The sequence below is a fragment of the Labeo rohita genome, chromosome 24, assembly GCF_022985175.1.
Source record: "Labeo rohita strain BAU-BD-2019 chromosome 24, IGBB_LRoh.1.0, whole genome shotgun sequence".
In the NCBI taxonomy this organism is placed as follows: Eukaryota; Metazoa; Chordata; class Actinopteri; order Cypriniformes; family Cyprinidae; genus Labeo; species Labeo rohita.
In genome coordinates this window covers 21,851,373-21,867,475 of record NC_066892.1, presented here as the reverse complement: position 1 = coordinate 21,867,475, position 16,103 = coordinate 21,851,373, and the positions used below count along the sequence as shown (strand labels likewise).

Genomic DNA, 16,103 nt, shown 5'->3' with positions numbered 1-16,103 from the left:
TTTAATTAGTTCATGTATTAGTAAATGTTCGTTTAAATTAACTTTTAACTAAGATTAATAAATGTTTTGGAAGTATTTTTCATTGTTTATTCATGTTAACTAATGTTGACAAATATCTATTACCGTTAGCTTAAGTTCTAAGATTAGTTAGATAGTTCAGTTCATTTTAAAAGTGTGGTCTAAAAACAAAACAAAACAAAAGTTTATTAAAGTTTGGCACCAGAAAGAAGATAAGACTCGACCTGCAACAAAAACAACACGCTCACAACCTACACTACCAGCTGTATTTGAACAGCAAAGAAAGTATGAAGCAAACTCAAATGAAGCTAAGAAGCTGAACAGGGCTGTAGCAGTGTAGTACCTCAAACATTGTTCATGTAAAATATACCTCATTGTCATGTTCTAGATTTGTTATTTATCTTTAAATGAAAAAAAAAAAGTACCCCCTTAATATTGTGGCAGTTTTCGTGGTATCGAAAATGGTATCAAATATCGATATTTTTCAAGGTATCGTATCGAAGTTAGAAATTCCAGTATCGTGACAACACTAGTAGGGAGTACCACAGTTGTTTGAAATTTACTGATAAGATAACCCATGGATGGTAAGCAAACGTACTCGGTTACTAACATAACCTCGGTTTCCTGAGATACGGGAACAAGTGCTGCGTCTGCTTAAGATGCTATGGGGAAAAACTCCTTTTTCTCCGAGACTGAAGCCTTTTTCAATAACGCAGTGTAACTGCACGGTTGTTGGTTCGTGCAGAGGAAAAAGACGAACCAATGGCTCGGCGGCGGAGCCACACAAGCCTACAGCAATGAAGCCCGCCAGAATTTGCCAAAAAGAGGGTGGAGTATCTGGCTATATAAGCAGGCATTTCGCCATAGGATCTTCAGGTTACTTAAACTGAAGTGACGACTGAGTCGTGCGGGTACATTGCACGGCCGGCAACGCAGTGCTCATTCCCGTATCTCAGGGAACTGAGGTTACGTTAATAACCGAGTACGTTCCCTGTTATTACTTCACTCGTACTGCGTCTGCTTAAGACGGTATGGGGAACCAGTACAATCCCGCCGTGCCTATGCTAGAGGGACTAAACCTTCCTAGCCCTAGCACCAGAGGGACTAAGCGGCCATAATAATGCATATCCTGCAGATATAACAGGGCCAAACTCATTGAGGTTGGTCACCTAGGCGATCGTCCCAAGGGAATCGTACAGCCTCGGAATTCAGACTGAGGTCCAAGAGCATACAGGTATGGAGCACTGGGCTAGAATAAGTCCAATTTAAGCAGAGAGGACCCGGGCGGCCCTTACTCCCATGGGGCATTGCAGGCCCAAGGATGAGTATGCCAATGCAATAGCCTCGACTATCCATTTGGATAGCCTCTGCTTCGTGGCCAAAAGCCCTTTGGTACGGTCACCAAAACATACAAACAGTTGCTCCGATTGTCTAAATGAAGCGGAGCGCTCAATATATGTCTTCAAAGTTCTGACAGGGCAGAGAAGATTAAAGTCCTGGTCTTGGTTAGGAGGAAGTGCCAAGAGAGTGATCACCTGGGCTCTGAACGGAGTTGAGAGTACTTTAGGAACATAGCCCTGCCTTGGCTTTAGGACGACTTTGGAGTCATTGGGCCCGAATTCCAGACAGGCGGGGTTCACTGACAGCGCCTGTAAGTCACCCATACGTTTTACAGACGCTAGTGCTAGTAGCAGAGCGGTCTTCAATGTCAGAGGGCGGAGGTCAATGGATTGCAGCTGCTCAAAGGGAGGGCTCCTCGGGGCCCTCAGTACTATAGGCAGATCCCAGGAGGAGACGATGATGGGGTGTCATAGACCTCTTCAAAAAAACGAACAACCAGGTTGTTCTTGCCTACCGACTGGCCGGCTATAGGAGCATGATAGGCCGCTATAGCCGCTACATAGACCTTGAGCATGGAGGGAGAGCGGCCCATCTCCAGCAACTCTTGCAGGAAGGACAATATCAGAGATATGTCACAGGAAATTGGGTCTGCACCGCGGGCTACACACCAGGCGGAGAAGACGGACCATTTAATTCTATAGAGACATCTTGTGGACAGAGCTCTAGCCTGGGAGATCGTATTCAGGACGCTCTCGGGGAGGTTTGCAGGCTCCCATCAAGAGGCCACAGGTGTAGAGCCCACAACTCAGGCTGAGGGTGCCATATTGTTCTGTTTGCCTGAGAGAGGAGGTCCTGTCTCAGGGGGATGGGCCACAGTGCTGCTGAGAGCAGCTGAGATAGATCTGCAAACCAGTGTTTGTTCCTCCAGAAGGGGGCCACTAAAAGCACCTTGTGTTTCTGATCCCTGACTCGCCTGATGACCTGTGGGATCAGGGCAACGGGGGTAAAAGCATAAAGGCATTCTTGTTTTTCGAGAAATAGGTTGGGCAATGAGAGTTGTCTTCTGAGGCGAAGAGGTCGACCTCTGCCTTGCCAAAGATCTCCCAAATTCTCTGAACCATCTGGGGGTGAAGCATCGACTCTTCTGAGGGGACATTGCTTCGAGACAGGATGTCTGCTCCCTGGTTCAACCTGTCCGGCACATGTGTCGCTCTCAGTGAACGCAAATTGAGCTGAGCCCAATCCAAGAGGCGCTGGGGGTGGGGTCTTCGAGTGAATTGAAGTGTATAACCTCGTCTTATTATCCCCATCACCCAGCTTGACACTCCAGGGATGGCTTGCCAAGCCTCGGCCCGTAAGACAAGGGGATGGATTGTTTCGAACAGCTGACCACTCTGCGTGGGCTCGCTGTTTGTAATAGGTGGAAGAGGAAATGTGCTCTATTGAGAATGTTTGTGTTTTATTTTTTCCGCTATAACAGCGAATGGTTGTGTGGGCACTGTTTGAACGGACCCAGGGTTCACAACTGTGTTTATCACAAACACATTGCCATAGGCACCCGAAACCGAACGGGGTGCTAGGAGGCAAAAACGAGGTAGCTTGGGGGCTGGTCCAGCTCCAGCGATACTTGGCCTCTTCCTCTTCCTTCCCCGCAGATCAGGAAGACGCCTGCAGCGCCTGGTCCAGTACTACCTTGGGCCGGAGTCCCTGGCGCTTAGGAAATGGGTAGCGTCTGGCCGAGCGGGATCGATGGCGGGGCTCAGGCTTGGAAGCTGACTGAGCAGCTGAGGGTGCAGGCTTCGTGGGCTGCTGAGTCCACGCTGGTTTGGGGTGACTGGAAGCAGCAGATAAGCTGAAGCGCTTTGGCAGGAAGTGTCGTATTGCTTGGGATGACTTCTGTTCCGCAGTGAAGCGCTCTGCAAAACCCTCGACTGCAGGACCGAAAAGGCTAATAGGGGAAACCGGAGAATCAAGGAAGGGGACTTTATCCGCATCCTTGATCGCTGTAAGGGTCAGCCATAAGTAGTGTTCGAGCACCACTAGGCCATGTACCTGCCAATCGCTTGAGCCGTCATCTTGGTTGCACGTAACACCAGGTCGGTCGCGCTGCGCAGGTTCTTGAACGCTGCAAGGTCTGGGCCAGACTCATCCATGCCTTTGAGGAGTTTGGCCTGGTAGACCATAGAATGAAGCGCCGAAACCGCCTGTCCAGCTGACGAATAGGCTCGTCCAGCGAGGGCTGAAGTCGTCCTACACGGCTTAGACGGGTGGGTGGCCTTCGCCTTCCATCCGATGGCCGTGGGCGGGCAGAGATGCACGGACTGACTCATCCAGTGGAGGAAGCTTCTCATACCCCTTTTCTTCAGCGCCATCAACAGAGGAGAGGGCGGAGGAACAGGAGGTACGCAGGCGGGCCGAATAGGGGGCGCGCCATGACTTGGTGATCTCGTCATGGATCTCAGGGAAAAATGGCGAGGGGCCTGACGGCGCCCCGGCAGGAACCATTCATCCAGGCGGCCGCGAGTGGGCTCCTCAGGCGGGAACCACTCCAAGTCCAGCTCTTCCACAGCTTTAGACAGGATGCGGAATAATTCGGCATCCATGCCTGGGCTGGTTGCACTACACTCTGCAGACAGCGTGGGGGCGGGGTCGTGAGACAAGCCCGACAGCTCCTCCGCGTCAGAACCCGCCAAAGACATGCTGTCATCCATGACATCGCACTCACTCCCACCGAAAGAGACCAGATCACTTGCAGCAGCAGAGGGACACTGGTCTGAGTGAGAAAAAAGTACAGGGAATCCCCTCTAGGCAGCGAGAATGAGGCACACGGGGTATCAGTGGGCGTGAGCTCATTCGGCAGCGGGCGTGAGCTCACTCGGCACCGGGCGCCGAGCTCCTCTGCCCCGCTGCTTTTTCCTCACAGGCTCCTGAGAGGAAGAAAGTGGGAGGGCACGAGGGGCGGAGTCGCATTCAGAAAAGAACGCTATCCGCGAGCGCTGAGAGGAGACGCATATCCTCTCAATGAGGACATTCAGTCTCAGTGAGCAGCTTCAGCGTGGGCGGCGCCCAAGCATGAAACGCACTCGCCTTGACCATCCGCGGCATGCGGGGGAGCCCTGCAGGAGCAACAGTGACGGCGCGGCATTTGAAACAACGCCAAATAGAAATTTGCTTTTAGGAAATTTGCTCTACTCTTAAGGTGAATAAACATTTTACTACTTTTGCTTATTTAACAGGTTTACAGCAAATTGTGAACTCTCCAAACCAAAATAAGTATTTGTTTGCATTTGTTTAATTTGTTTAATAATGGCGCTATAGCAATTCTAAGTACTTTTGTGTAGCTGTTAGTAGCAGTATGCATAGATTTTCAGATCGCAATGTTGGCAAATTTATAGCATGCCATGCATAGCAAATTCATATGCAAAGTTAGAAATTATAATATTAACAGCAACATGCATAGCAAGTCAAATTATCACTAATATACTGTAGCAGTGCAGAAGAAAGCGCTTTAGTGATAACGCACGGATGGTACATTTAACTCTTTAAATTGCAGAATGCATTTTATTAATTTTGCTTTTTCAACAAGGTTTACAGCAGATTTCGTGCAGCAGCAGATTATGCTTAGCAAATTCTAATAAAATATAAATGCAGCAGTTCGCACAGTAAATCATACTACAACATTGTGAATAGCATTAACAGCTCACGTTTGGTGTAGACACTCAATTAGAGTAAAATTAATAGCATTAATAGCATTTCTAGGTTTCAAATTTTATTTGGTCACAATTAATATAAATAGCAGCAGTATGTACAGTTAAATGAGACTGTCATGTTAGCAATAATATTACAGCATAGTCGCATGCAAAGCAGACACTGCATTAAAATAAAGTCACTGTAGTGTCTTACTGAAGACTATCTGAGTGAGCCACACATGTAGCTAATGATTTGATAGTTCAGTGCAAAATGTTGTCTTAATATGCATACTATTATTTTAAACCATCAAAATAGTGAGCAGCTGCTTTTTAACCAATTATTTCTGGGCACATGACACTACCACTACAGGGTGTAATACTTTTGTTATCTTATTAATAGATTAAAGGTAAGTATTTCCATTCAAAAAAATAAATTAAAAAATACAACTCTTTGCTCAAGCCACCTGAGCCTGTGCCAGGTGGTTGCTGGGGGTTACTTCATCTATCAGCCTACAGTGTGATTCCTGTTTATTAATGTCACACACATAGTGGGCGTTTTTTACCTAGGTAAGTTAGAGATATTGACTCGGACACACATAGTTATTTGGGTACAGCACCCAGGTTCACATTGCTAAGCCACTAGTTAATTTATCTGGAAACACATACAACTCGGGTCACTAGTTTAAGCTATCTGATCAAACGATCAGGTGCATATAGCAATAGTCCATTAGTGTTAAGCCATTCGGCAAAGCCGGCTTAGGCTCACATAGATAGCATGGTCTCATGGATCTTTGGAGCAGCAGCAGTACATATGTCTTGGCAATAGATCTGCTTATTCTGGGGGGCTTTGTTCTCTCTATTTTGCCTTTATAGGGATAATTACAAGCACTTTATTGTATAGCAGCAGTATGCTTTCCTGCTACAGCAGCATGCATATTTAGCTGTTTTGTTATCTTCTTCCAGCTTTGTTGGGTGGTTATTTTATATGCTATTTGTGCAGCAGCAGTATGTCTTAAATACTCACAGCACCATATCACCATATGCTTTGGCAGTAGCTATAGCTCTCTGAAGATTTTAGCATGGTAATGTAAATGATAATGTTAACGTATTTGGTCTTGGCGGAATAGATCTGCTACACTGCTGCTGCTGAATTGCTGCTGCAATAGGTTATTGCTTATATGTGTATATATATATATATATATATATATATATATATATATATATATATATATATATATATATATATATATATATATATATATATATAATAATTCTTTTTTTTTTTTTTTTTTTTGAACAGAATGCTCTAGTTTGCCTAATCTAGCTTTCTGATAAACCTGGCATTGTACACTGAAAATTGTTGGCTTTTGACTAACCTCTATTTTAAAGTAGATTTGCACAAAAGCATCTGTTAAATGCATAATGTAAATTATGTAAAATGTGGTAACTGCAGAAGAAAATCAAGGTGACTCATTCAGATGAATGGTGTCTCCGCAAGGACACTCCACATGCTGTCTACAGCAGGAGAAAGCCCAGAGTCAAGGACAAACTCAGAGGTAGGCTATCAGTTACTCATTTTGCGGGGCTACATTACTTCATAAATCTTTCAAATATGCTGCAACCTTATTTTCTCTTTTCCATTGTTTCAACTCTTTCATAGTTCTTCCTCTTTCATCACCCAGCAGTAATGAGGAGGAGTTATCTAAGGTACTATGTCACTTTTCAGTAGATTTTCAGTGGGGAAAAATGTATGCAGGGTATAAAAATGTGGTTCTTTTTTTTTTTTTTTTTTTTTTTTTTTTTTTTTTAGTATTCAACACCCAAACAAAGACTTAAAGGAAGAGAAAGAGTGGCAAGTGAAGACTGGCAGTCTCAAATCAAACTAGGGAGATCACTGAACATGGAATCATCCTTATTTAAAGAGTCCACTGCTGATTCAGGTCAGTATGGTTACATAAGGCCAATCTCAGAGGATAGCTTATGCTGATTTAAAGCTCCTGACCATGTGTGTGTGTGTGTGTGTGTGTGTGTGTGTCTCAAGGTTTTCAAAACAAGACTGTTTCTGAAACAAGTTTACCACAAGAGGATCTTGATCATTTTGTTGAAGAGGTACAAGTTGATTTCAATATGGTGTGCTTACAATGCATATTTATAATAAAAAATAAATACATATTGACTTAGGACTACAGTTTGGATAAAGAAACATCAACTCCCCAGAAAAGTGAAGCAGGTGAATCATCAGGTGAGACGCCTCCCACAACCCAATCTTTTTGGCATACAGTGTTTACATCAAAGCCTTTAAAAATTTACAAAAATAAGTAACAATATCAGTGGTTAATTGAGGACATGTATGTGCCACACAGAGCTGCATGTGGACCTGAAAGGGGACACGCAACTGCCCAGACACCCAACATTTCAACCCAGAAGACTTTTCATGTCTAGCCCACTAGAGGATGCTGCAGGTAAATGTGTTCAGTCTTCAACAGCTTGAGCTTTCCAATGCAAATGAGAGCACTGAGTCTGGTCAAATTCTTAGTTATTTCTCTTTTTTTCCATTTGTAGTTTAACTAAATAAAAATAAAATCGTTTTGTTTTTTTTATATGTAAGTATTTGGAGCTGAAGAGCAGTAGCTCAGAAAGCCACACGAGATTCAAGTTCATCACAGATTTACAGTTACGCATTTGGCAGATGGTTATCCAAAGCAACTTACACTATATTAAACGTTTATAATTTCATTTTATTCAGTTAATTCATGCAGTCCCTGGGAATCAAATCCATGACCTTGTTAGTGCATAATCTACAATTTAAGGTACAGGAATTCTACGATATAGTGCAGGATTAGGATAATTAATAGTTCAGGGTTTGTTCAGATCAATAGTGATAGTCATGCTTAGCTAAGCTCCACTTTTTTGAGTCTGTGCTCTGTGTTTTTTCTGCTTGAGAGAAGGACAAAAAGCAGCCATTGTGTGCTGCTGCCAACAAAGAGAGTGACATGAATGCCAAATGAGAATCTCTCTCTCTCTCTCTCACTCTCTCTCTCTCTCTCTCTCTCTCTCTCTGCCTCACTCTCTCCCTCTCTCTCTCTCTGCCTCTAAAGTTCAAGCTGCTTTATTGGCATGACATTTGTGTTACAGTATTGCCAAAGCACTTTAGATGTGTAAAATACGGAAGCTCTCTGCCTCTCTCTCTCTGCTGCATACCTATCTACTTAAACAATATTTTGGGAAAAACATCATAGCCAGAAGCTTGCTGAAACTGTCAAAATCTTGGGGGACATCCTTTTTTGTAAACATTATATTCAAAAAATGTGTGTCTGTGTGTCAGAGCGAGTAACTGAAGCACTGGCAGATGAAGAGTCTGAGGAAGAGTTGGGTGCAGGTGTCAGAGCTATGTTTAACTCCTTTAAGACTCAGTTGAGAGCACACTTCACCGTGAGTACAAAAGCTAACTGCTGCCTTTTTTATTTAGTTTTATTTTTTTTAAATTAAGATCATCAAAAGTGTAACTGTTTCATGATAGGGCAAATTATTCTTCAAACACAAACAAACAAAAGAAAAGGGAAATAAGTCAATGCAGTGTCATTCCATTTTTTTTATTTTATTTTTGTTTTATTATTATTTATTTATTTATTTTTTGTCTAAGCAGTTGTTTTTCATTCAGTAAAAGTAAATGTATGCTGTCAAACTACCAAAAACACAAAAACGAACAAAACACAAGAGTAATCCATATCAGTAATGTGCTAAAAAGCTTCAGTGAAAATTGTTCCCGAATATTAGAAGAAACTGCATTGTTTATTCACTTCTCTAGTGAATTGCACTCTTCCACCAAGACATTTGCAAGTTTTTGAACATGTTTGGAGGGACACATGAGTTCACATGGTTTGTTACTGCAAGACAGTCAACTGTTCTTCCTGTCTCCTTGTAGCACTGTCTTAGGCAATTTACATTATAGACATTGTATTTTGTCCCTCTGACCACATCTGTAGTCCTAATACCTACCTGCAGTAGGACTATGGCATATTCACAAGGTGATCAGGGACATTGGGCATCCATTTTCTTGTGTTTTCAGAGTCAGTAGAAATGTCTCTTAAATGTTTTAAAAGTTGTTATAACTGTGACCTTAATTGCTTACCATCTGTAAACCATAAGTATTTTAGGGACTGTTCCACAAGTGCATGATCAATGGACCATAAACTACTATAGCACAAGTATGAAAAATTGTTTGAATCCTTTCCAATAATGTTCTTTGAAGACTATTTGGATTTTTAAAAAATTTATATAGCCATACAAAGACTCAAAGACATTTTAAAAAGCTTTATCTATTGAGTTTATGTGTATATGTATACACATACATACAGGTGCTGGTCATATAATTAGAATATCTTCAAAAAGTTGATTTATTTCACTAATTCCATTCAAGAAGTGAAACTTGTATAATGTATACATTCATTCCACACAATTAATTTTGATGATTATAACTGACAACTAATGAAAACCCCAAATTCAGTATCTCAGAAAATTAGAATATTGTGAAAAGGTTCAGTATTGAAGACACCTGGTGCCACACTCTAATCAGCTAATTAACTCAAAACACCTGCAAAGGCCTTTAAATGGTCTCTCAGTCTAGTTCTGTAGGCTACACAATCATGGGGAAGACTGCTGATTTGACAGTTGTCCAAAAGACGACCATTGACACCTTGCACAAGGAGGGCAAGACACAAAAGGTCATTGCAAAAGAGGCTGGCTGTTCACAGAGCTCTGTGTCCAAGCACATTAATAGAGAGGCGACGGGAAGGAAAAGATGTGGTAGAAAAAAAGTGTACAAGCAATAGGGATAACCGCACCCTGGAGAGAATTGTGAAACAAAACCCATTCAAAAATGTGGGGGAGATTCACAAAGAGTGGACTGCAGCTGGAGTCAGTGCTTCAAGAACCACTACACACAGACGTATGCAATACATGGGTTTCAGCTGTCGCATTCCTTGTGTCAAGCCACTCTTGAACAACAGACAGTGTCAGAAGCGTCTCGCCTGGGCTAAAGACAAAAAGGACTGGACTGCTGCTGAGTGGTCCAAAGTTATGTTCTCTGATGAAAGTAAATTTTGCATTTCCTTTGGAAATCAGGGTCCCAGAGTCTGGAGGAAGAGAGGAGAGGCACAGAATCCATGTTGCTTGAGGTCCAGTGTAAAGTTTCCACAGTCAGTGATGGTTTGGGGTGCCATGTCATCTGCTGGTGTTGGTCCACTGTGTTTTCTGAGGTCCAAAGTCAACGCAGCTGTATACCAGGACGTTTTAGAGCACTTCATGCTTCCTGCTGCTGACCAACTTTATGGAGATGCAGATTTCATTTTCCAACAGGACTTGTCACCTGCACACAGTGCCAAAGCTACCAGTATCTGGTTTAAGGACCATGGTATCCCTGTTCTTAATTGGCCAGCAAACTCGCCTGATCTTAACCCCATAGAAAATCTATGGGGTATTGTGAAGAGGAAGATGCGATATGCCAGACCCAACAATGCAGAAGAGCTGAAGGCCACTATCAGAGCAACCTGGGCTCTCATAACACCTGAGCAGTGCCACAGACTGATCGACTCCATGCCACGCCGCATTGCTGCAGTAATTCAGGCAAAATGAGCCCCAACTAAGTATTGAGTGCTGTACATGCTCATACTTTTCATGTTCATACTTTTCAGTTGGCCAAGATTTCTAAAAATCCTATCTTTGTATTGGTCTTAAGTAATATTCTAATTTTCTGAGATACTGAATTTGGGGTTTTCATTAGTTGTCAGTTATAATCATCAAAATTAAAAGAAATAAACACTTAAAATATATCAGTCTGTGTGGAATGAATGTATACATTATACAAGTTTCACTTCTTGAATGGAATTAGTGAAATAAATCAACTTTTTGAAGATATTCTAATTATATGACCAGCACCTGTGTATATACAGTGGGTACGGAAAGTATTCAGACCCCCTTAAATTTTTCACTCTTTGTTATATTGCAGCCATTTGCTAAAATCATTTAAGTTCATTTTTTTCCCTCATTAATGTACACACAGCACCCCATATTGACAGAAAAACACAGAACTCTTGACATTTTTGCAGATTTATTAAAAAAGCAAAACTGAAATATCACATGGTCCTAAGTATTCAGACCCTTTGCTGTGACACTCATATATTTAACTCGGGTGCTGTCCATTTCTTCTGATCATCCTTGAGATGGTTCTACACCTTCATTTGAGTCCAGCTGTGTTTGATTATACTGATTGGACTTGATTAGGAAACACACACACCTGTCTATATAAGACCTTACAGCTCACAGTGCATGTCAGAGCAAATGAGAATCATGAGGTCAAAGGAACTGCCTGAAGAGCTCAGAGACAGAATTGTGGCAAGGCACAGATCTGGCCAAGGTTACAAAAAAAATTCTGCTGCACTTAAGGTTCCTAAGAGCACAGTGACCTCCATAATCCTTAAATGGAAGACGTTTGGGACGACCAGAACCATTCCTAGAGCTGGCCGCCCGGCCAAACTGAGCTATCGGGGGAGAAGAGCCTTGGTGAGAGAGGTAAAGAAGAACCCAAAGATCACTGTGGCTGAGCATCACTGCAGCCCTCCACCAGTCGGGGCTTTATGGCAGAGTGGCACGACGGAAGCCTCTCCTCAGTGCAAGACACATGAAAGCCCACATGGAGTTTGCTAAAAAACACCTGAAGGACTCCAAGATGGTGAGAAATAAGATTCTCTGGTCTGATGAGACCAAGATAGAACTTTTTGGCCTTAATTCTAAGCGGTATGTGTGGAGAAAACCAGGCACTGCTCATCACCTGTCCAATACAGTCCCAACAGTGAAGCATGGTGGTGGCAGCATCATGCTGTGGGGGTGTTTTTCAGCTGCAGGGACAGGACGACTGGTTGCAATCGAGGGAAAGATGAATGCGGCCAAGTACAGGGATATCCTGGACGAAAACCTTCTCCAGAGTGCTCAGGACCTCAGACTGGGCCGAAGGTTAACCTTCCAACAAGACAGTGACCCTAAGCACACAGCTAAAATAATGGAGTGGCTTCACAACAACTCTGTGACTGTTCTTGAATGGCCCAGCCAGAGCCCTGACTTAAAGCCAATTGAGCATCTCTGGAGAGACCTAAAAATGGCTGTCCACCAACGTTTACCATCCAACCTGACAGAACTGGAGAGGATCTGCAAGGAGGAATGGGAGAGGATCCCCAAATCCAGGTGTGAAAAACTTGTTGCATCTTTCCCAAAAAGACTCATGGCTGTATTAGATCAAAAGGGTGCTTCTACTAAATACTGAGCAAAGGGTCTGAATACTTAGGACCATGTGATATTTCAGTTTTTCTTTTTTAATAAATCTGCAAAAATGTCAACAATTCTGTGTTTTTCTGTCAATATGGGGTGCTGTGTATACATTAATGAGGGAAAAAAATGAACTTAAATGATTTTAGCAAATGCCTGCAATATAACAAAGAGTGAAAAATTTAAGGGGGTCTGAATACTTTCCGTACCCACTGTATATTACTCAAGCTTGAGAATACTGTCAAGCAAAGCCAATTCAAACACTTGGGAGAACTTCACAAGGAGTGGGCTGGAGTCAGCGCATCAAGAGTCACCACGCTCAGACATCTCCAGGAAAAGGGCTACCACTCTGAAACAGAAACAACATCAGACACATCTTACCTGGGCTAAGGAGAAAATTAACTGGACTGTTGCTCAGTGGTTCAAAGACCTTTTTTCAGATAAAAGTAAAATTGTGCAATTTATGTTGAAATCATGGTTCCAGAGTCTGGAGTAAGACTCGAGAGGCACAAAATCTAAGCTGCTTGAAATGGAAAAGCTGAAGGTGAAAATAATGATCTGAGTGACTTTGACAAGGGCCAGATTGTTGTGGTCAGACAGTGTTGAATCATCAAACCAAATGATGGTCTGAGGAGGGACAAACCTCAGCTTGGTGACGGTGTCTAGGGAGTTCAAGGTTCATCGATGGTAGAAGGTCTATGTGGTGACCGTTTTAATGATGGGCCTATGTACGTACAGATTGTTCAGAGTGTCCATGATGACCCCTGTCCACAGCTGAAAGCCCCTAGAATGGGGACACAAGCAACAGAACTGTATCTTGGAGCAGTGTATCCTTTAAAATCAAGCTTATTTGGGGATATATAGGCACCACAATACACTGTGAGAGGATGATAAGCTGGTCAAGGGACTGTGATGCTCTGGGCAATGTACTACCTAAACCTCATTGCAGACCAGGACACCAATCATGGCAGTTATTTTTTTCTGCCCTGTTGCACTGCACACATTGTTTAACAATGGTGTAAAGAAACACAGGGCCTGTTTATACCTGGTCACTTTATGCGTTTTTCTGATTGGATGGCTATCCGAAAACGATATGCCCTCCGGTTAGACGTCCAGCAGCTTATTAGTGTGCATGCTTCTGACCAAACTGTCAGAAACAGCCCTCCATGAGGGTAGCATGAGGGCTGACATTCTGTAGTGGGACCTGTGCTCACAGCCTGGCACTGTGCAGCATTTGGCAGAGAACACCAGAATTGGCAGTTTTACAAACGTAATAGAGCAGTATAGTTTCCGCTGGCTAGCGCATGGAAGTTTGTATGATATTCCATGGATATTCTTCCCCAGACCAACACTGACCCACCACCAAAACAGTCAAGCTGGATGATATTGTAGGCAGCATAACATTTTCAGATACCGGTGAGTGACTCTTTTTTTTTTTTTTTTTTTTTTTTTTTTTTTTTGTGTGTGTGTGTGTGTGTGTGTGTGTGTGTGTGTCAGATGTCACACTCACATCTGATCCTTATCCAAGCCACTTTCATAGTAACACAAACCCAGGATTGGTGCAAACTAAACTGTACCTTACCTGGCTAGCCAGTTAATCCAGCTTCATGGTAAAGTCCCCAGGTTAGCCATGGAATGTAAGATACTATGGCAATGAAAACTGCTAAAAGTTGAGCCACTTTAATGGTATCGAAAACCCGTAGTTGGCACAAACTAAAATAGATTAGCCACCTAAACTGGTTTCATGGTCTGCACTATTTGGCCAGTAGAAAAATGCTGCCATTGTATGTGGCTCAAACATTGTTTAAAATGATCTCTTTTTTTAATAAAAGAAGAAAAACAGAGGGACATGCATTAGGGACATTTTGGGTGAACTATCGGATTTGTCAGTATGGAATTCTCTTCTTTGTGATCCAGAGTAGGTATAAGAAGATTGAAGCCAGATCCCTGCAATCTTTAACAGACTGTCAGAGAAATGTGACTTCACTCTTGGGAACTGTACACAACCAAAGGTACAGTGCACAAAACACAGCATTGGCATTCGGCAGCTTCTTTGGTTTGGTCCTGTTTTCATCCATAAACCATGTAAATCTAGTCTAAACATATCACCATTTAAGATGACTAAACACTAACACTGCTCACTTTTAATCAACATGATTATAGCTGAGATTCAGAAAACAATCCATGCTGTTCTGTATGTAGGTTGGTGCATTTGGAGCAGTTCCAGAACACAGTGGTGCAGCAGTTGGCATGTTTGGAGCAGGACTGTCTGTCTCTCAAAAACATCGAGAAAGAGACTGTGGTCTGTCTCAGCTTCTCAATAAAATGAGCATATGGTCATATTAAATAGATTGCCTTCAAAGGCAAACTGAAATATTTCTATATTCACCTGAACAAAGTATATTTAACACAAGAAGTCAGTGCTGTTCTCTGTCATACGCACTTGGTCATGTTTCAGAATTTCTGGCAGTCGGAGTCTGACACAGTTCGGGCATTCTGTGATAGACAGCAGAAGAGGTAATCTAAGCCTGTCTTATGTTTGCTTGAAGCACACAAGCCGTTTTTGTCTGTATATTGGGAGAAGTGTTTTGTTTATTTCTTCCTACCATAGTCCACAACACTAGGCCAAATTTTTGCATCGTAATTTACCCTAGAGCAGGGGTCACCAGATTTGGTCCTGGAGGGCCGGTGTCCCTACAGAGTTTAGCTCCAACCCTAATGAAACACACCTGAACCAGCTAATCAAGGTCTTACTAGGTATACTTGAAACTTCCAGGCAGGTGTGTTGAGCAAAGTTGGAGGTAAACTCTGCAGGACACTGGCCCTCCAGGAACAAGTTTGGTGACCCCTGCCCTAGAGCTTATTGATTGATTGATTGACTTAATTTTAATAAAGCTTTAAATGTACAACTCTTTCATCAAATCATTCAAATATTCAGATGACATAAGGCCCCTATAATTGTTAAAGTTCAGGACTTTAATTAGAACTTTCAGACAAGATTTTCTTAATCTAAACTTCAGACAAAGTTTGTCAACGTATGTTGTATGTACTGTACTGTATGTACTTTAATTGTATTTTATTCATTCTGTCTATTCCATGTTAAGCAATAATCAATGTGACCAAGGCAAGTTCTTGTGCATGAATTTGAAAAAGCTTCTGCTCTCCCACAGGTTGGATTCTCTCCTCATCCAGCATGCGAGTGCTGATATGCCTTTTAGTTTATCAGATAGAAGAGAGGCCAAAATTACTGCGGTGAGCAGTTTGTTCGTTACAGCTTTCATTTATCAGTACTATATGTTGATTTTTGGACTTTTTCCAGGTCAAGAATATCTAATTGATATTTAAATGTTTGCCTGTACACACTTAATAAATACTACTCGGACAACATGCAAGTTATTAAAATTGTCTTTTTCTCCAGCCTGTATCTCCTCAAGATGCCACCATTGCAGATCCCTCATAGGACTTCACACTATAATGCTTTTTCTTTCATATTGTTTTTTTTTTATTTATTTCTTTTTTGACTGAAAAGTCTACTCCTTTGCGTACTGGTGTAAAACATCACACGATCAGATATATCATTTACTATTGCAAGTGCTTTATTTAGTTTATAATAAAGACAATCATTAAGGTTTTCTGTGGTCATTTAAAAAAAACATCAATTTATAGGTTTGCACTAAACACTCCCATGAAATGAAAATTGTAGCCTTGGGTCATGTATTGTACATGCATATGTAC

General features: G+C 42.2%; 1 protein-coding gene across 1 annotated transcript in view; it reads left to right on the top strand.

Annotated features, from left to right (window-relative positions):
- The window catches only part of sycp2l (synaptonemal complex protein 2-like), a 38,925-nt gene extending 22,867 nt beyond the window's left edge, over window positions 1-16,058 (top strand). The window contains exons 23-34 of the mRNA XM_051098067.1: window positions 6,502-6,604; window positions 6,709-6,755; window positions 6,859-6,988; window positions 7,090-7,157; window positions 7,230-7,290; window positions 7,412-7,510; window positions 8,374-8,480; window positions 14,286-14,380; window positions 14,571-14,670; window positions 14,827-14,885; window positions 15,539-15,620; window positions 15,787-16,058. Coding sequence (XP_050954024.1) covers window positions 6,502-6,604; window positions 6,709-6,755; window positions 6,859-6,988; window positions 7,090-7,157; window positions 7,230-7,290; window positions 7,412-7,510; window positions 8,374-8,480; window positions 14,286-14,380; window positions 14,571-14,670; window positions 14,827-14,885; window positions 15,539-15,620; window positions 15,787-15,828 — 993 coding nt within the window. The 3' untranslated portion in view covers window positions 15,829-16,058. The remainder of the gene's footprint in view (window positions 1-6,501; window positions 6,605-6,708; window positions 6,756-6,858; window positions 6,989-7,089; window positions 7,158-7,229; window positions 7,291-7,411; window positions 7,511-8,373; window positions 8,481-14,285; window positions 14,381-14,570; window positions 14,671-14,826; window positions 14,886-15,538; window positions 15,621-15,786) is intronic.
- Window positions 16,059-16,103: the final 45 nt, after the last annotated feature.